At 37.0% G+C, this 22,206-nt stretch overlaps 1 protein-coding gene across 11 annotated transcripts in view; it reads right to left on the bottom strand.

The window, feature by feature from the left end:
• TJP1 (tight junction protein 1) overlaps positions 1 to 22,206 on the bottom strand; it is a 190,353-nt gene that overhangs the window by 134,747 nt on the left and 33,400 nt on the right. For all 11 annotated transcript variants that reach the window (XM_019280873.3, XM_010390809.4, XM_010390807.4 and 8 more), the window contains one exon: positions 14,952 to 15,084. In XM_019280873.3, coding sequence (XP_019136418.1) covers positions 14,952 to 15,084 — 133 coding nt within the window. The remainder of the gene's footprint in view (positions 1 to 14,951; positions 15,085 to 22,206) is intronic.

Raw genomic sequence — 22,206 nt, 5'->3', positions numbered from 1 at the left:
CCTACTAAACACTTAAAATCTTAAGCATCCTTAGTTTTTTCTGCTGACTCCTCCTAGCAGCTAGATTAGATGAGTCGTCTTCACTCAAAACAAGGCTGAAATCCTTAATTTCTTCCAGCGCTGTGTTATGTAAGGAACCCCGAGCAGTGCAGAAAGTGTGTGAGAGGTTTGCAACAGGCTCTTGCCAGCACTGAGGTTGGCAGCTGTGGGGCTGAGCAGTGCCATCGTGCCCCAGGGGACCTGCTAGTGAGGGGCAGAAGCAGGATGCCGATGTGGGACACAGCTCTGCAGAGAGCTGTCCCCAAGGACGGGACAAGGGCAGGCAACTGCAGGTCTGAGACCACATGCAGGCTGGCTCCAGCTGTGCAGGAGAAGGTACAGTCTGGTTTGGTCAAACGCTGCTGACTGTATGCCTTGCTTCCCACTGCTTCTGCCCCTGCTCCTCAAAGCTGCATACCCTGCTTTTGGCTTATTCTCCTCCACCTCCTTTTCTGCTCAGGTTTAGACTCCAAATTCCCTTCCCTTTTCTATAGGAGGCACAGTCCCTGCCAACTTCTTACTTCTGGCCCTGCTCCCAGGCTTTCTGCCCCTTATTAAAGGATAGAAAACCTCCAAAGGAGATCACACTTTCTTTACATAATCTATTTAATAATACTTTTCAAGTAATTCAAGGCTAACTCTCACTCCTGAAAAGATCTCAAAGGACTCCAACAATTTAAAAGACTAAAATCCATGCTGAATTATTGAATACAAAGGATGACAAAACCCACTATTGTGGGCTTCCACAAATATACCCAAAATACCACAAATGCTGCCAAGTTCAGTCAGTCAAAACTGTGAGTCATAAGTGACTTAAAAGGCATAAGGGCTGAGTGCTTGAGTTTCTTTCACTTTTTTTTCAGGTCTAACACTTTCTTTGTCCTTTCTCATTTGAGCTTCTGGTATATACTATAACCAAGTTCTAAAGCTGTTCCCACAGCTACAAGGGAGGGAAGATCAATGAAAATCTTCCCCAGGAAGAACAACTTAAAAAACCCACACCACATTACATTAAAAAGGTTGGACTAAAACTACAGTAAATGGCAACGCCATATCAGTGTGAAGCCCAACTATGCACCCTACTGGTGTTTTTCCAAAATGACCATGAAAATGCATTGTGTTAACTGAGGGGAAGATTTTGATACGTTCCAACCCGTTTGGTTCAAAGATCCTTCAATTAGGCATGCATCTCTGCATTCATTTTATCATTTTTGTGTATTTTATAGTTAAAACTAGAAATTACCTAATTTATCTGCATCAAAGATGGCACACAGAGAAATCTTGACTAGACCAGGGGCTCTGAAATTTTTTAATTTCTTCAGACTTCTAGCTGTCAGCAGCAAGGTAGTTACTGCCCACTTCTGAATTTAGCCTACAAGCTAGTTTACATATCACATACCACATTTCTCTCAATGCCAGGTAAACTCTGGTAGAATTCCAACATACCTACTGGTATTTTCCTCTATGCTCCTCTTCAACCAGAAAGGTCCCAGAAACTTTTCTTGTAGAAGAATGATTTCCTACACCCACAGCTTCATAAGTATATCTAATAATAACAGTTGCTAAGATGACAATTCTTACTAATTTTGAGCATCTCCACAGGCAATGTTCAGATGCAATTATCTTTAATTAGGTGTCACCTTAAAACGATTTGGCACTACCAAAATCAGGCTCATTCATTAGTCAGGGAGCTTAAAAACTAATAATTAAAGGGACTCATTCTTCTCATCTTGTTCCTTGTCAGCAAGGAACTGTCTGAAAATACTTCTCTGCACTCCAGAAAACAGAAGCAGCTGCATGAAAGAGGAAGTCACTTCTACTTTTATATGTTCTGCTGAAATTTCTGCTTTCCCTGTACCATTACAAGTGAACACAGTGTTTTCTGACACTTAGGATTCCCACAATAGTTTTAAAATATATTGCTTTATCCTCTAATATCACATTATGAACCGTAAGCACAACTATGACAACTGATACTCTCTGATTTTTTTTCCTTTCAAAGGGCAAACATTTTTAAAAATATCTACACCTCAGCCTTCTTCCTCTCAAATGTTGTTTATTTCACTCGAGGTGTTTACTCAATGATATTTCTACTAAGAACATTCGACCTTTAAACAAACATTCCAGACTATGTCCTTTGGGTGAAAACACACTGGTTGAGGTTACTTCTATGTGTTCCCCTCCAGCACATTTGTTTTGTTCAATCCCATATTTATCCCGCTCATTGATTCTGGTCTGCCAAAATACCTCATTTCAACAAACTCCATTCTAATATCCTTATACAAGGTCTTCCCCATTGCTGGGATGCTGAACATTCACTTCACTTTTAATTAGATCAACCACAGAAAAGGCAGTATGGGCGTCTGTTTTAACATCAGCGGAACTGCAGATCCTGACAAAAAGTGATTTCAGGGCAAATTCTCCTCAATTTCCTGAATATTTAGTGTACCAAAGTGAAAATGTAGAAGAGGCAAACATTTATGAGCTTCATGCAGTGCCCCTGAGGTAAATTTTGGGGAACTCACTATGGTGATAAGCCATCTCTACCTTTTTAATTCCACTTGATACAAGTGAGTTTTTAACACATTTTAACATATGTGATGCTTATAGAAGTGAGTTTTCTTCTATGTATGTAGCTCATCTGATACAGTAGGACTCTGATGCTAACAGGGTGCTCACTACTACTGTAATATGAATAATAATCACCACAAAAGCTGAAGATGAAAACAAGAGAAGACAAACTGTGCCAACATTAATGTAAAAGCCACTGTAAACCCTGAGTAAGGAAGACCATTAATGGACAAAATGTAACTGCAGATCTTCAGCTGGTTTTGCTAGAAGTCTTGAATTATGATCTAATCAAGGACACCTAATGCCTCACGCCAAGTCCACACAGTGTGTTAGCCCCACCAATTTACTAAAGATACTTTTTGAAGGTACAGTCTGAAAAGAACACAATCCCATATAGAAAATCCTAGATTATCAGCAGAATCAGAAAGTTTATAAGACTTATGCTGGCAGAGAGATACTTATAATACTTTGCCTGATACTTTACACTTGCAATTGCTGCCCACAGAGGTACATTTCCACAAGACAGCATCAGCAGAAGATGCATAACACTGCAAATTGTGCCTTATCACTTCTGTGAGCACTCCACAGAGTTCAGGCATCATTCTAAGTACCATCTTAAACAGAAAAGTTTGCAGTGGTAGAAGAAAAAATGAAGCTCCTGTCAGGAAATTTTAGGTGGCTGGGATCAAGTCCAACAAATCCTCCTGACTCATCCATAATCTTCCTGGTTTTGCACTTATTCTTAAAAATTGTCTGTTTTCCATCCTAAATCATATTTCTTCATGGACCCATCTTAAAGCCCTAAAATGCCCTCACAGAATGCACAGCAGCAGATCTGAATCCATGAAGCAGATGTTTCAGAGATTAATAATGCAAATATGAGTTTATAAAGTATTGGCTGCAGAACTTTCAGATTAATACATCACATTTCTGGACATGTGTCTGAATTAATTCTAGCTGAATTCTAGTGAACATTCACAAGAATTGCTATGAAGTGGGGAAATGAAGGCAGGCCAGTTCTATGTGCTTGCACCCTGGATTGTTACTGCCCAGCTAGTACTGGGTTCTGTAGTAATCATCCAGGTATCCAAAGCTATTTTGTTATATTGCCCAAAACTGTTGCAAGTGAATGTAGAGAAAATACTGCATCCAGTTACTGGAAACATCTTTCAGTTAAGTGGTGCAATATAAAAACACCTGATTTAGGCCATCCCTACCTTGAATGTAGAGAAAGGAAAAGCCACGTAGTTCTCTGATTATGCAAGCACTGGTAGATAACCAAGAAAGGCAAACTTGGTTAATTTGGTCAACCAAGTTTCACAGGGATCACATGTTTAAGAATGAAATAATATAGACTGCATGTCCAACTATAAATTGTGAAAAGCTTTCTAGCAGCTGTTGAGAGTCTTCACGTGGGAGCTCACATCCCTATCTCATTAATATCTCAGTAAATGAATCATGATTTCACAAAGCTGTGTTTAACAGTCCATACGTAAAAAACACACCGAACAAAGGCCAGCTGAGTGCTGCCTGAGCACTCAGGCAGCATCCAACTTTGATGTGCAGCTTTGACTGGCAATCATATTACTCTACTTTATCAGAGTCAAATAATTATAATATTATAATAATATAATCATATTATAAGACATAAGACATGCTGCCTTCCTAAGAGGGGGAAAACAAGAGCTGTGGTTGTAGTCAGGCTATGTTGTACAGTCTCCATGCAACACTGTAGTATGTGACTTCATTATTTTTCCTTTCTGAAGAACTGCAAGAAACCTCACTGAAAAGCACATTGCTCAGACTTGAATACTGTATACTCCTAACTTACTTTCCAAGCAGGTTGAGAAAGCACTTTCTGGTTTCTGAACATTTGAGCAGCTCCAAGAGCAGATCTTCTCCTTGCTGATTTTTTCCCTTCTTTGTCATTACCAGCCTTTCAGCCCCCTTTCCCTGGGCTGCCCTCAGGGGCAATGAAAGGCAACACATTATACAGCTGGAGGTGTCAGTAGATACCAAAAGTTAAATATCAAATCTTCATAAAAATACAGACACTATTACTTGCTTCCTTTCTATTCATGCAGTGGTATTCACCACAGTGAGAATAGGATATGTACTTTTCAAATTTTCTACCTCTGAGGGGTGCTAGATAAGTATAATCATAGTGCAGCCAAGATTGCTAAATTTATTACAGGAGCCTGTGATCCCAATAGTATATTGCTAATAGCAGTGCCAAATATCCAAAGGCAGCTGCTCTGTAGAGGTTATCCAGTCCTGTATGCTCCCTCACAGAATACTGCAGAGCAATAAGCAAAGGCATATTATACCAGTGGGAGAAGCAAGCTGCTCTTAGATATAGATGAGTAACAAACATCCAATATTTCTTTGAAATATCAAGGAAAACTGTGCCAGAGGACAAAAAGAACATCTGTGCCAAAAGAAACCAGAATCTCTGCAAACTGAAAGTGTCTCTATTGCTGCAAGAACGATGAGCCAGCCCACGCTAACTGCCCTATTCCATTAACGCAGTCTAACCCTTTTTTTCAGTCTAAGCACAGCTTATAAACAATTTGTTTTCCATTCACAGCCCCAGACTTCAAAAATAAATTTCTTTAGACTAAAAAAACCCAACATTCTCCTAGAAGTTTGCTATGACATTTTTGCAAATTCATGCAGTCTGAATTCCAAGGTGCTCACAATCAATCTTTCTTATTTTATTCTGCATTTAGGTTGAAGACTTGGGAGTTGGGTGCAATGTACTTCATTTTCAACTTTCAGTGCATGCAATTATGTTTCCATTATTTTAACAACATTCTCAGTTAATATTTTTCCTGTGACTGCAGCAAAACCTTATGCTACAGCCCATATTTCTTTTTTTTTTTTTTTACTGCTGAGAGTATCCTGTCAGTTCTCCTACATTAGTACTGGCACATCCTCTTAAAATAAGCCATCTGCTAAAGGCAAATGCCTTTGTTCCCTGCCTGGGCACACTCCCCAGCCATTTGGACAACAAAGATGGGAAAAGGGCTAGATGGAGAATTCTTTGGGATGGTGAGGAATATTCAAAAAAGCAGTATTTTACTTGAGTGATAAATGACATGTTCCTGAATGCCCACTGGGACTTCTAGAGACCAGAGGAAAAAAAGTTGGTAAAAGCAGACCTTGACAGGGTGATGATGACATTTTGCAACTGTTGTTGAAGAACTGCCTGTGTAGGGTCACGCCCTGCCCTTGGAGATGTTTGCTACTGGCAGAGATGGTACAATGTGACAGGCAGAGTTTAGTCAACAAGACTCTAAAAATTTATGTAGAGATCATGTTGACAAAAAGTGACCCTAACCAGTAATATTTTTTATATTAAGTGCAAAGTGCATGCATGTGTATATGTATAACACATGTATATTTATATTTTTATGTAGTTTATATAGACAGATATGCACATCAGCATCTGTATAGTGACAGATAAACTTGAGCATGGCTGACTTTAAAAAGAGGAATTCTGCAGCTGCTCAGGCACTCACACTATCTTCTCATCCCCTGGTGTAACTAAAAGAGACCTTCTTCCAAAGTGTAAGGAAAGAAATATAATGCAGTGCTGTGAAATCCTACTTTGAAGTGTTCCAGTAGCTATCCTGACTGAAGTATCTGAGTAACAGCCATGGAATACTTTGATTAATACTTCTTCTATTGTAACTTAAAAAACTTGAAAGAAAAAAACATTCTAAGGAGGCCAAACGTATTTCAAGATCTTGCCCAGCCCACCCTCAGTGTCTTTAGTATTTGGCCAAGTGCATCTTCGGGCTTATTGAAATAAAGTTGAGTATTACTGCAACACTTGCAGACACTGTCTGCATCACTTCCATATATATCAGTACCTGTTCCTCTGGAACACTCCTGAAGTCCCTCCATACCAAGCTGACCTGTCTGACTGAAGCCCTGCTTGGTGAGAACACCAACGGATGGGCACTTTAAGCGAATCCCACTTAGTGAAAGGCTTGAGGCTTAAAATCTCTTGAAAACCTTAATTAAGGTCTTGAAGGCCTTAATTTTAACTGTGGCTATTGTCTTTGTGATAAGTCATGAAGATACTCTGATTCTTCATGTAGATCAATTCCCCTATTTCAGGAGGAAAATATTCTTCCGTTCATTTCAGTGCACAAGTTTTAAGTGCGTGTGGAATACTAATATTCCCATCCTTAACCTTTTGTAGTATTGCCAGGCATGGATCAAGGAATCCTGTTTCTGAGACAGTAACAGAAAGGAAGTGTCTGAAGGTCAAATGAAACATTCCAATTTCTTTTGCTAGAAAAAGCAGCAAGAAAAATTTCTGTCCCTACCAAAGACTGCACACTGACACTGACTGTACTTGCATTATAGGATCATTATTATTTCCATGAAATTATTATAGCTTTGCAGACATGCCAGTGGTGCCCACACATAGACAAGTATTTAATGACAGAAAATTCCAAGCAGCTTTTGCAAACAAAAACAACATATTTTGCTTAATAATAAAAATAAAATTTCAAAAGCCATTAGAATTAATCACCCAAACTCCAGTTTCCAAATGGAAACAGTTCTGGTAAGGCAAAAAAATTAACAAAAGCCAAAAAAGCCCAAACATCCAACAAACCTAAACCGAAGAAACCTCCAGCAACCTAATAAAAATATTAAAACAGACATGTTACTAGCATATACATTCTAGTGATATATTTGAAAAGCCACTCATACTGACACTTCTGTTATTTACTATTTTTGAGCACAAGGCTGAGAGCCTGCAACAGAAATTGTTGCAGTCTTTGCTTTCTCATATATAACAAGTCTGCCTGTTTTGGAGCACAACAGTGGAGAAAGGTCAAACAAATAAAATCTATCAATAACAGGAAAATAGATTGAGCAATATAATCTTAACTTCTACTCGAGAAATAAATCTGGGAAGAATTTTTGGCATGAAAGATAAATGCACTCAGATTCAAAGCCAGTTTAGATTCACTTACATAAAATTCTTTTGGACAGAAACAATTATTTACCACACAAGTATCTAATGCCTAACAAAACATTAAGGTATCTAATCTACAATAAGAAACCTTGATTTTTCAGAAAAAAAAAATTACATTAGCATTGACCTAGAGAAGCTTACATTTATATGAGTGTTACTCTTTTCCCTGAGTCATCCCATCAATTTGCTTTAATACGACACTGATCATCATGTGGCTCCATACAGAGTTCAGTTCAGAAACTGAGACATTCAAGGGAGCTCGGAAGTATCTCAAAAGCAGATAGTGGTCATTCTCAATCACTTCTCTGCTTCCCTGTGTCTCTGGACTAGCTGAAGGACAAACAATTGGACCCTTATTCTGCTTGGGGCTGCAGTTCACCAGCAGGTGAGCACTGTAATATTGAGACTAAATACATGACACTAGCATCCTACACCACCACACAAAGAGGATCTGATATTATGTAATCTAAAGACAAACTACACAATGGCCTACATATCTTTTGACATTTTAAGAGATGATGGACCTGACAAGTCACAATCAGCCCCCAAGTATAATGGTGGTGGAGTAATCAAGCAGGTATTACTCTAACAAATGCCAGAGTATTTCAGTACAGCTCCATCTGCCCAAATTCATAATGCCATTCTGAGAAGAAATAAAAATAACCTAAAACATGCACTCACTCAAAAATATATTTCTAAGTAAAATTAAATGTAAACACAGTCATTAGTATAATGTCTATTATGGAGGTAACATTCTTGGTAGACTTAAACTGGAGCACTGAATTTGTTGAGAAACATAAATCAATCAGTCTGAATGAATTCAGAAACACAAACCAAGGTCAATCAAAATTCAGAATTTAGCAAATTAAATTACTTGTTCATTTATCGTTAACTCCCTTAGGTTAATCTTAAGGCTGCATAAGCTTCACCTAGTATTATGCTTGAGATTTAATAATTTGCCTTGACATTTAGAATAGCTCTTACATAAAACTTTGGATTTGTTTTTAAATAAAAAGAAAGATGACAGAATAAACAATGCTGAAAATATACCTCTCTTTCCCAGAGGAGATATAATCTTGGATCAAAAGCCTGCAGTTTTTTTTCCTCTTTCCATCAGTATTATATTTCCAAAGTTGTTCCAATGAAACTTTTTCCTCTGATTTAAAACTATTAACTATATATATTAAAAACAGTATTATGTATTTTTCTGCTTTTTTCTATATACTTGACCAATAAAAATACACATGTAAGATGCAAAGAATTTTCATTTCATTAACTGTAAAATGTGTTAACTGCTTAAATATTCCTTTTTTTTTTCATTATTTAAACTATCTTAGGTAAAATAAACTGGCCAAAACTGGCACTACTGTATAAAATCAGTACACCATCAATAGATTAAATTATTATAATAAGTGGGTTACAGTACAACAACAATATTGTGAGGCAAGTCTAAGCTACCAGAGAGGATTTAAATCTTGGAAACAGCTGCATAACAACCACACTTCTCTGAACAGTAACAAATTAAGGGCATCCACAAGACTCCAGCTGTGCTAATGAGTTCTTCCTTCCACATCTACAGAGACGATCAAAATACCTGCAGGACTTTTTAAAGAACATGAGCACTCTCATGTCTCCATCCTAAGAAATTGAGTCTGATACATATCATTTGTGTTATTATTCATTTCTCATTTTACTAGTTTTACAGACACATATTCAAATTAAAATACTCAGTGGGAAAATCAAGACAAATGGAAGTATAAAACCAGAAGAATTTTGTTTTAAAAAAACCCAAAAATAAAATTACAGAACAATATCTACCACCTCAGAAGTCATTTGTAAGATGATTCAAAGGGAAGATGAGTTTGAACTAGATGAAATTAAATAAAAACCTGCAATAAATCTGTGCTTCAGGACAAACTAGACTGCCTTGCTCAGCAATATGCTCCATGAAAAGTTAACCAGTATGGTGCAGTACTATGTTTTGATGACTACATTTTTTGCACTGGGGAAGTAGGGCTACTCACAGCAACAGTTACCCAACATATTGGTAAGGGCATCTCCAACAACAAATTGAATCTAAGCCTGCTGTATGCTATGAAAAGCTACCAAGGAGATTGGGGAAGTGAAATAAAGACGTCATCACAAACATCCATTCAAGTTAATCACTAAAGCCTCCAAAGAGCCTTGAAACTTCATTAGAAATTAAAAAGCACATGAAACTGCTGGTAAGAGCAGCAGCAGCACAATGATACAGCCAACTCACTGGGAGCTGCTCCCTGAGAACTCCAGGGCACACACACCTCCCTGCACACAGAACATGCAGGGCACACACCCCCACAGAGCATGCGAGGTCAATCACTCCATCCTGCTAATGAGAGCAGGCAAGCACACAGAGAAGTATCGAGCTTCTGCAGCTCCTCTGCAAGAAATCATACAAGGTACCACACCTGTTCAAAGGCATAACACTTACTACAGTGCACTAAAAATCACTGTTCTGGGTGAACATGTGCATTCCCTATCCAAAGAAGGCAATCCTGTGTTACCTGAGTCTCACTTTCTGATTATCTCTTCCTTTGTTGTCTCTTTCATTTTGTCATGCATTCCACAGTGTTTTATTCAGACTGCTCTTTCTACTTAGTTGTCTTTCTTTTCTCCTCTTTTGTGTAATCTCCTACCCTACTGTGTTACTTCTGTGCTTTGCATGCTGACATCATGGACCTCTAAAGCATTAGTGCACAGCAATTCTAGCGAATATCACTTCATTGGCAGTACATGTCAAGAAGAGACAAAACAATGCACCAGAAAAAGGAATGACTAGAAACGAATGGAAAAGTGGAAAAAAAAATAATGCATTGCTATAACATTTTGCAAAATTATTCCTTGGATTTTAACTCCTATGCAAGTGGAAGTACACTGGAGATTTTCAGCTTTGCTCCAGCTGCAGGTTAACTGAACCTAGCTGCGTGTATGTTCAGTGAAAGCACACTAGCTCCAGCTGCCTCCAGCACTGGAATTGTACATATTGGAGATAACTGCAGTGCTCTGATTTCCAAGACAAGCTCCTTTGTCCACAAGGGATGATTTTAGCAGGAAAGGCTTAAATCCAAATTCCTTTAAAAGTACACTTTTCAAGGTGTTGATTTCAGTAATTTCTCAAGTCCAATCAAAGAGTTACAAAACTAAAAATGAAAAAAGGTAACTTAGACATAAAATTCATTATCTGAGCTCCTTATAGAAGTTTTCAAAGTCTCCCTTTTGGTCATTCCCAGGAAACATCAGCACTGACTCAAAGGGAAAAAGGGAACAGTTTCTCTGCATCTACACATTATAGGGGTGGTCAGTGTTTGTAGTGCTATGAGACATGTACAAAATTGGTCCTACAGTCAGCAACCGTGAGATCCATTCATACACCTCTGAGCTGTCACACAGCCTCCCAAGGTAGCTCACACACAAGTGAGGAGGATGACTCCCAGTGCTCCTTCAGGCAGGGCAGTCCCAAAATGCACCTGCATCCCAACATGACCTTCAGAAGCCCTAGCATCAGTGCAGCACTTGAACAGCTTGAGAGCCATATGCAGCTAAAGAATCAAAGGTTAGTCACATCTTACCTATTATTAGAAATAGATTGTAAGGTCCTTGAGAGCAAACACTTAATGTTTGCACAATGTCTAGTACAACAAAAACCCTGTCGACGAATTGGGCTCAGAACTGCTACTGCTATCTGGGATAGCTTGTACAAAGCCAGGGTTTGTTTCGGTGTAATAAAGATTAAAATATGGATGTAATGGAACATTAATACAACAAGCTCAATCTGCAAGGTAGTAGGTATTCCACACATGCCTCCAACAGCTGATGATTCTATTCTTTATCTTTTCTCCCTTTTTCTGCAACATAGTCTAGGAGTTCTGCAACAATTCTGGGTTGAAAATAACCATTTACCAATATTCAACATAAAATACAGGGTAGGTTTTTTTTATACATATCACTAAAACTGAGTTTTTCAAGGGCTAATATCTGCCACAGCACAGCATGATGATACCCCTTCAAGTTCTACTGAAGAAGAACTGAAGGGCAATAAAACAGATTTTACTTAGTTTGGGTGAACAGGTGCTCATCTGACTAAGTGGTGCTACTAATACATGGAGAGGATAAAGAAAAGAAAAAGGGTGCAAAAAGTTGAAAACAGATACACGTTTTAAGGGAGTTGCTGTGCTATCACTCTGTGGCTTAACATAATTTCATCACTTTATCTTCTCACTTGCTGCCTTAGCAAAATGGTAAAAAGAAGCATCACTTACAAACCCCAGTATCATCCACTTAAGACAGCAGAGGTATCACTAAGAAATAAAGCTGACATATTTTCAGCAGTCCTGCAGACTGCCACCACTTGTAATCAGGAAGAACTTAGACCTTCTGGAAGTGTGTTGTAAGCTTAATACAGGTGAGCCAGGTACAGGATGTAAATACAGGTATGCAATGCACCAGCTGGGAATTGTGTGCTTTGACAGTCTCACACAAATCATAGAATGGCTTGGTTTGGAAGCGACCTTAAAGGTCATCTAGTTCCAATGCCTCACAGTGGGCAGGGATGCCATCCACTAGATCAGGTTGCCCAGGACCCCATCCAGCCTGGCCTTGAACGCTTCCAGAGCAGGGACATCCGAATACCTGAGGCTTGCAGTTGGTCATAGCAGCAGCAGGCCACTGGATAATGAGGTTTCACAGACAAGGACCTCTCTTGCACTCTTAGGTAGATGACCCATATTCAGAGCCACAGGTACAACCAAAAGCCATTAATATCGCAAACTTCATATTTTACTAACTGCAGTAAACAACAGACTTTGCAGCATCACCCTCAGACAACCCTCTGAAGGTACCCCGGGTAGTTCCTCCCTGGCCTCTGCTGAAATTTTACACATGCAAAAGGTTCTTCACTGGTTATTCCCTCCCTTGCAAAGAATAAACCTATTTTTTAATGAGCCTCCCAGTTTAATGCAGCTCCCACAACTCACCCCCAGCTTCAGGTGAAGTCATAGTAAAGTAGTACATATAGCATTTTTGTGTATTGAATTTTTGTATGGGCGTATTGCATTGAAATGCAGAACTTTCCCACAGGGGACACATTTATTCACGTGAAGAAAAGAAAGCATAAGTTATTTTTTATGTCTTTCTGCTGTTAGGATTTGTCCTCGGTAAGAATTTGCTGAGTGAAACCTTTAAACAAAAGGTTTACAAAGAAGATTAGTTTAGGATGCATGTAGACATTACTTACTTTAAAGTGAAACCCAACAATTTTCAGTATTACTAATGGATCTCATTCTCATTACATGATGAATGAAACCAACAGTTCACTGGATGCTGACATTACTTTGTCAGCATGTAAGTTATCCACATATTTAAATATGAAACTTTTAATCTTTGCTGTGCATAAAATGAATATACTACAGCATAAAATAGTTGTAAAGAGAACATTTTTAAAAGCTCCTTTGTGCTTTAACTTTTATTTCTAATTTTTTTCTGTCTGCCAGTGTTTGAGTGTTTTTACTAGATGAAGACTCTTAACATGGAAAATGTTCAGTTCTGAGGGCAGTCTTGAAAGACTTAGGCACACTAATTTATTCAATTACTTCTTTAGATCTATTTTTAATCACAATTTTAGAACAATAAAACCACAACTCTACAGCATCAAGAAATATTTCAGTGCGATTCTAAATTATGTAGCAGCAAGAAAATCCGTATTTTTAACTCTGATTTGTGTGCTTAGCTATGCAAACCTGTATCATCCTTTAACATGAGACCTCAGAAAAAGTGAACTTCCTTTCCTGATCCTAATTATCAATACTTAGCTATTAATGTATGAATTAATATATATACATACTATACACATTTGTATGCTACAAATACAGACCAGCCTATTGTTATCTGTCTCAGATGTCTTTGCAAAGGTCCTATGGCAAGCAAGAAATTCTTTTTGTCATTGGCTATTAATCTCTTTTTCTTTGAAGGCTCCAAGAGTAGAGATAGATTTAGATAAAATTTCTTAATAGGACCACACAGATGAAGACCCATAAAGCAGAAGGAAATTTTGCTCCCCAAGGGAATTTCTAACCTTCAGCAGAGCAATGATTACAGTGGTATCAGTGCTGTGACAACAGTTAGCACAGACACACCAAAGGCAGCTGGAAATGAGGCAGCACAGCCTGAGCATAGCTCCTTCACACATTCCCCAGCCAGGGCACCCAGCCGTGCAGGACTGGCTGTATTCAGAAGTATCTGGGCACCATACAATATACTACATCCCAAACCCTCACTAGTAAGTTCATTACTTCCTTGAACAGAAAACAACAAGCTCTTTGTCCCAAAGATAACACTATGAGACTTCGCAATTAGAAACAAAGCTGTCCTGAGGAAAAAAATACAAGTTATGCTATTGGCATCATCTGAAAAACAACCCCCCTGAAAGACAACACACTCAAACCACTGTTATGCCTTAAAGAAGTTTCCCCAATTCCCATCTGAACATTTTAGTGATATTGTTTCTAGTACTATGCAATGCCAGACAGTATCTTCACATCACTATTGATTTCTACATTTGAAAGACAGTACATATTTTTTAGCTCTTTCAAGCTCGTATCTCATAACCAATTTATAATTTAGCACATTCTTTGACATTGTTTAAGTATTTAAAAATTACATTGTTTTGACTGAATTCTCCCCAGTTAGCTGGGAGGTTGTCATGGTTCTTTGCCATGATCACATTGAAGTTTCAGAAACTATAACACAAATACACCTACCACCTAACCAAAGAGAAGAGAAAAGGTATATACTAGTACTGCCTAACTGTAGTAACATATCACCTGTGATTCCAGCTTTCAAGTACTATAAGCATATACATCTCTTAGAAAAATATATTTCCTTTTCTAGCACTTTATTATTGCCATATGCAAATGAAATAGTTTTGTAGGTTTTGTAAAAAGTAATGTTTGTTTTTAAAAGTAACTTCCAAAATCGCAATATAAAAATAAAATTTGAAATTTCTCATTCACTTTTCACATTTACTCAATTTCCAGTCAATTTCTTAATCTTACACAGGCAACATTAAAATTTGACATAAAAATTTATCTCTCATGATTGCTGAAGAACAAGAATATAGTTGTACATTACTAATTATACAAGTGACACCACTGCTCTTAATATTTGGCAACGTAGCAAGGCAATTAAAATATTAAGTACAATACCTTTGCTAATCTGACGAACAGGTAAACAGACTGCAAGAAGCAAACTGCTTTATTAATAAGATTCTTTTAACTTCACAGAGGATAAATGTAAAAGGTATGGTACTTACAGTGAATTCACAGAAATCAATGCTATCAAGACTTTTGCTTCTGTGTATTCTCCCTTTTATTCTTCTTAAAGAGGGCTTTCCCTGACTTACACTACAGGTAGCACCATTGGGATTTTCGGAAGATGGAGTTACCCTGCCAAACAAAAAGAGCCACATATCAGACAAAGAATACATTCTTTTATTCGTTTATAGTAGAAAATATACAAAGGAAAACTCATTCCCATGCTATACATATAAGAAATATCATTCCAAGTGACAGTTTTCAATCATTAAGTGCCAAAATAAGCCCACAAGCATGTAGAATTCTAGCTCCCATCAAGACCACACTCCTTGCAGATTTTGTCAAAAACATACTGCAGTTATCTTTTTCGTACAAAAGTGAATAGAATCAGAAAAAAGATACATTATAGAAAAATATATTTAACTTCTGAAAAATTAAAAGGAATGCTCTTCTCTATTGCTTCAGTGGCAATCCAAGTCCTGTGATACATGTTGATAACTGCCAGTTAAATCACCAGGAGCCTGGCAGTATTTGGCTTTTGACCTTTTCCAGTTTGAGGGCTGATGGTGCTTCAGCTACTCTAGCAATGAGTAACAACAAACAGTAATGGCATTAATAGCACCTGTTTAAGTTACAGGGGTAATATATTAAGCAACTACACTTTATAAGGCCTTTCATCATATCATAATCTACACATAGTCCTAGGGGGAGTCCATAACTAAAATATTTGGAGGAAGCAATCCATATTTCAATGAGCTTGCTGGAAACCGTTAATGAGCAGAACTGCATGGCGTTAACAACTAACTAAGTGTATCAGGATTTGTGAGGGGAATATTTTAAATGCAAAATAGTCCCTAGTCAGACTGACGCGTTAGAAAAAGGAAAACTGTATTCCAGCAAATACACTCAGCAAGAATTACATAAAAACATAAAAGTCTTCATGTCCAGATTTACACTTGTTTCATATTATTTCTCAACTGCAGCCATAGAAAATTTCAAAAACTAGCTTAAATGAGAAATAATATGGGGTTTTTTGCATTTCCCTAGTCTTTGGACAGCAGTTCAGTATTTCTCTCTAAAACCATTCAGATTCCTCTCACAAAAGAGGATGGTTTTTAGGTTCTTTTACTTAGAATTAATGGCTTTAGTATGGACATAAATGTGCAAAAAAGAAAGGAAGGTGGAGATTTCCAAAACATATGCATCACCAAAACAAACCAACTCCTGAAATACACAATTCCAAATACAAAATACAATAACCACATGATGAACACACTTGTTTGATTACTGAAACTTCCAGGTTTACACAATGCCATGATCAGAATAACAAGCCCATGGGACAGCCTGTTGCTACAATATCCAAACTTGAAAATTAAAGCAAATCCTTTCAAATCTCTTATTCAATTTATAAAAATAAAGCCCTTCATTTTTTGTTGAATTACTGCAACTACAAAATCGCTATTCTGTTTTCAGATGCCTGATTTTTGGGGGTTTTTACACATGCACACTGACACACACACCAACATCTTGCTGTAAGTTCTCTTGATAACACAGTAATTTGGTTAGATGTTTTTTTCCCCTTGGGTTACTTTATTGCCAGCTTTAAACTGCAAATTTCTACCTGAAAACGTAACTATAATATCCATATATCTTAATTACAATATGAAACTCCTGCTGAAACTGCACTGGATTTTTTTGTCTAATCATATATGGATTGAGTTCTGAGAACCATGCCTGCCTACTACAGCAACATATTTGCTCACACAAACTGGAATACAGAAACTTCAAGAACACCACATATTCCCTGCTGAAATGTCTTCAAGAATTACCAGGACAAATTTCCAAAGAAAGACAACTGCTCAGTCTCTATCTTATTCCACAGACAATAGCATTTATGATGACAGCATGTTTCTATTGTATGAATGTCTGTTCTATAACACTTCTGCTCAAGTACCTAACTGTGCACACACTGTGTCCATGGCAGATGCAGATGCTGGAGTCCTCAGAGAGATCCATTGTTCCCATACTGTCAGAGACTGTGTTTATTCTCTCTACAGAAGATCTTTGAAAGCTGCCTACTCCATTACTTATAATTTGGGTTAATTAATCCTCAAATGCACCTCTGATGAATTAAATGCTTGGCATGTTAGACTTCCTCCTTATATTTAATAGAAAAGTTTAACAGCTGTAAGATCCACTGGGCTCGTCCTTATCTTGAATAGCATTTCAAACCATTTATTTTAGGTTCTTATCCACAAATGCACATTTCTTTAAGCTGCAAGTCTTTCAATGTTTTCTGATACTGAAAAGCCTTTCAAAAAAAAAAAAAAAAAAAAGAAAAAGAAAAAAGAAAACTACTTACATGAAAAAATCCCAAACAAGTACAAATAGCAGGGTAATCAAAGTTATACAGTTTTAACAAAGATCTATACTAGTGGTATGTTTTGAAGGCCCTTCTGCTTAGGAGAGTCACTCTTTAAAGCCACTTGAAAAAATGAACTTGCTGCCACTGGAATCCAGCCATCACTTCATTCTGCAGAGAATAAATTATGGCTGTTACTTGTTAGCTTCTAAGATACAGAAAAGTGGTTTTTAAGTTAGATTTAACTTTCAAAATATGATTATATGAGAAGGAATATCACAATTTATCTGTTCCCTCCAATCCTATAAAATCATTAATTTCTAGATCTCTTTACAAGCAAATAAAGTATTATTTAACCAACCAAAAAAAAAAAAAAATCCAATCAGTATCATTGATATTGGGAAGCTTTGCACTGTATGTACACCAAAGGAAAGGTCTGAGGTGAGATGTCCATGCTAACAGCATTACGGGGGTTTTTGACTCTATGGTTGATGAGGAAACTTTGGGACAAGTGCAAACCAATTAACTATCAGCTTCTCCCGTGCCTCTGCCCCTCCTACACTTTTAGCAACGGGAAGCAGTAACAGACCTGAGACAGACTTGGATCAATTTTACCCAGGCTTTGCAGAATGCCAGATGCAGCAATGAAACTCTCAAGAATCCATTTCCAGTAGCATTCATGCAGTACTGCAACAGGAACTCCTTCAAACACTAGACATTTCCACAATGAATATACCTCAAAAGTTAAGACTATAAAGTTGCAAAATAAACCCACATGAATGCGAACTCTTGAGGAAAGATCCAAAGTGTTTTGAGATTAACTTAAATTATTAAAAAATTTGAAAAATAGCATTTTAAAATCCTTGTCTCTTTTGAATTATGCTTTGTGTTCTCAGAGTATTCACTGTAATCACAGAGAAACAAAGTTGACTATTTTTAAATGAATACTGAAACTATAATGCAATGCTCCATGGTTCTGGCATCTGAACCTCAAGTTAAAAAAATAATTAATGACATTTACTACCTCTAATTGCCTACTTTCAACTTTTATTTGAATTTCTGAATACAAATTAATACAATATTAATAGCAAATTAGTAAGTAAATTGCTAAGTCACTGTAATACCTGCATCAGGAGTATAGAGGAATTATCACACGCTAAAGGAGAAAAATTTCTAAGAGCCCTTTTAAAATATCTGCAGCCCATCAACTACTTCAAAGCAAGTACTCTTGAACAAAAGCCTAGGAATGATATGTTCAAGGAAGTCTAGAGCTTTAAAAAGTAGAATATAGCATAAGGATCTTTGAAGGTAATGAACAATTCCTGATACCTTGCTTCAAATTTGCTGTTTCTGTTCAAATAATACATTTAATATTCTGGAAACATAACACCTTTTTAATGGAGCTCATCACAGGAATCCTAAATTAAGGCACCCTATTCATTAACTTTTGAAAATTTTAGTCAAGTAAAATAGAACCATTCTGTATATCCCACCTGGAGTCTGAGGTCCTTATTTATTATCCACAATTCCTACAACGGTTTCATTGACCTTGACTGGTTCCTGATCGTATATCACATTACATAACCATGACTCTAAATTATTTCTCTAGTTTGTAAAATAAGCAAAAACCTTAAACTTTCACTATCTGTATTCCACTGACAAGCACAGTAGCCTAACATAATACTGTGCAACAGTGACTTCAAGGTGAAGTGTCATATCAAGAGCTAATGACTTAATACATATAAAATAATTAGATGGCGTGCGTATAATACAAGTCTCTTAATAAAAGCTATATTTATATTCTACTCACACATAACAACTTTCTATATTACCCAACGTTTTTGTAGTTAAATTATGTCTGAAATTACTAATGTCATCTCAATTTCTAGACACACCAGGTACATTGAAAATCTTTCAAGAACTTTGAAATGTCTTTTCTTGTTCAGTGATTAGAGTTCTGAACAATTTTATAAAAGTCAACATCAGAATGTTTAAAAAACACATCTTGAAATGAAACATTTTCTGTAATTGTTTTCCAAGTCCAGTATTAGTTCTAGAGTTAATGCAGAGTGGACAAGGCTTTGACAACAATGCAACCTCAACAAGACTTCTAACGGTGACATAATTATTACGCTTTTCATACTGCAAGTTGCCTGCCTATGCTATAAAGAAAGCATTTAGGTTCTTGTAGCAACATTGAATCCAAACTCCTTGGAAACTTCTACCTCTGGTAAGCTACACAGATCTCAGCTGAGAGATGTATAAAATTCCCATAATTATATACCTCCCATTAGAAGCCAGTCTTCCTCAGCACCGCAGAAAGTGAGGATGCAGGCTGGGCTCAGCTCAATGTGATCACTGGCTTCTGGCTCAAACACAAGGCTGGAAAAGCTGAAATTTACTCCCACAGATCAGACTGGAAATCCTAAAATTATAGCTACTCAATATTAATATTTGTTTGAGAAAATAAAAAGCAAATTTGAAACAATGCTAGAGACACTGAGCACTCAGCTGCTATGCTGAATTCTTGTGCACCTCTACAAGTATGTTGATTTTAAGAATGGTATCCTGCCTCCCGCAGGAAAAAAAAAAAAAGTATTAATTAACTTGCAACATGAATAAATCTTTACAATAGGCTAAACTGAAATTTTTATCCCCATTCCAAAAAGTATTAACTGGAATCAGTAATCAAAAATGGAAAATATCCATTCTGAGGATCTGTACTTTTCCACAGAGTTCTGTAGAGACACCAAGAAGATCAGTCTTTGATATTTTCTTTCTCCTACATTAAGGTGACATTTTCCATTATTTAATTATACTAAATATGACACTACTTAGAACATAAACAAACAATGGCACTTCTCTCCCTAGGGATGGTTCTAATGATAAAACAGACATTCTTCATTATAAGCCTGGGCTTCTACAGCCAAGCCAGCCTCAATACAAAGACTCAGAGACAACAAAGCTTTCAGATCAGTGCTTAATTCCAGACATGCTGGTTACTCCTCACTGATTTCAAATAAGTTTACTCCTACGCTTGAAAATAAATGTGCCTGTGCAGCGTCTTACAAGAAGCAGCTATCATTTAACATTCAGGCTTCTATATCACACATTCTTTTAACAACAGCACCAGACAGGGGAACTGGATCCTGTCAAAATTCAAATTCTGTAGTGCATTGCATCTGCATTCTTTTCTGTAACCTAGATTGCCTCAGACAACCATCAATCATTCTTAAAAGAATGTAAATATAGAATAGTCTCAGCCATTTCCATAATCTCCCCAATGAAAACTTATCACTAACTGAGCTTTTTGCCTTTTTTCATGATGCTGCACTCCCCTGCACCAAGGGGAGCAGCAGGGGTATTCGCCAAAGCACAGGAAGTCTTTCAAAGTAAAGGCAAATGATGAAAGAAACAGAAGGGAATATTAGTGAGAAGAACTATTAGAATGGATAGGATATCCTGGAGGGGAGTTTGTTGTTGGTTTTTCTTTTACATTTGTTTATTTATTTGCCTGCTACCTTCTCCTTGCAGCAGAGAAACGTAATAATCAGTTTGACAAGAAATTATGGTCTACCTGTAGCTCCTCTTAATAATGTAATTTAGCATTTCCCAATTGTACAAGGACTCAGGTTGCACATATTGGGATTTCAGTAAATATTTATAAAAATTTACTATTGTAAACTACTCCCAGTTCAGCTGTCAGTTTTTTCTTGATCACCTTTGCAGATGTTAGTCCCTGCTGCACTCTACCTGCACTAGCAGTGTTATGATGGTGGGTTTTGTATCCAAACACTGTCCCTCCCACAAGAGGATTAAAAACATCCTACTCATCTCGTTTAGGCTCCTACATATTAGATTACAACACTGCACACACAGAGGAAAGGGTCTGAATCAGCAGATCAGGACTCCAGCAGCTTCCTCCAGCACTGAGTCCAAAACTACTGCCCCAAGTAAACGTCATCATAAAATTATAAGCTCCACACGAAGCAAGTTTTTGTCTCCTCCACCTCCTGCCACAAGCCTGTGGCATAGCCTCCTTATCTTTGTTCAGTTGCCTGGTTTCTTAGCCACTTTATAATTATTTATTCTTAGCCCATTGTGAGACATCAGTGTTTTCATTTGTAGCTCTGCTTCCATGCATCACAGAATAGGACTTAGATTTTGGTGGGGGGGAAAGCAGGAGAAAATTGGAGTGACAGATGCTCTATAAAGAAATAAAACATTGCTGTTACCTTTTTCATTTTCTTTCAGTAGGATTCAGGTGGATTATCTCCACCAACAAAAGGATGAGTATTTTAACCCCTTTTTATTAAATTATGTCTTCACTACCACTTACAATACGGATTCACACATCAAAGAGCTTATGAACCTCATTGGTTAAACAGAAATTTTAAAGTTTTTTTAAAAAGCAAATAAAAATAGATTAAAAAGCATCCTCTGACTATAGACAGACTTGATTTATATGTTTTCTTTAGGTATTTTTGAGATTTCCAGTGAAACAGTATTGGAATATGCTTTTAGTTTATGTATTGCAAATATACACAAATATTGCATTGATTTGAGTAACAGCAACATATTTTCTCTCTAATGTTCAGATGTGCTTAATGCATTATTTGATACAGACTGTGCACAAATAAGAAAAAATTAAAATGACAAAGTATCTTTAAGCACTTCTCTAAGTGCATCAGAAAATAGTATTTCATCAATAAGCATAAAATCTATCCATATGGATAATGCCTAATGCTATTAAAGTTCTCAAAGAAAATGTGACTACATATCATGTCACCTAGTAATAAGAATATCCCAGAGACATACTTTCAAATGCTCAAGTAATTCACACATCTCTCTAAAATTTAAAAAAAAAGTTTGCCTTATTTTTCTTTAACACT

This window comes from Corvus cornix, chromosome 10 (genome assembly GCF_000738735.6).
Source record: "Corvus cornix cornix isolate S_Up_H32 chromosome 10, ASM73873v5, whole genome shotgun sequence".
NCBI classification, from domain to species: Eukaryota; Metazoa; Chordata; class Aves; order Passeriformes; family Corvidae; genus Corvus; species Corvus cornix.
This window is presented reverse-complemented; position numbering and strand designations above follow the sequence as displayed.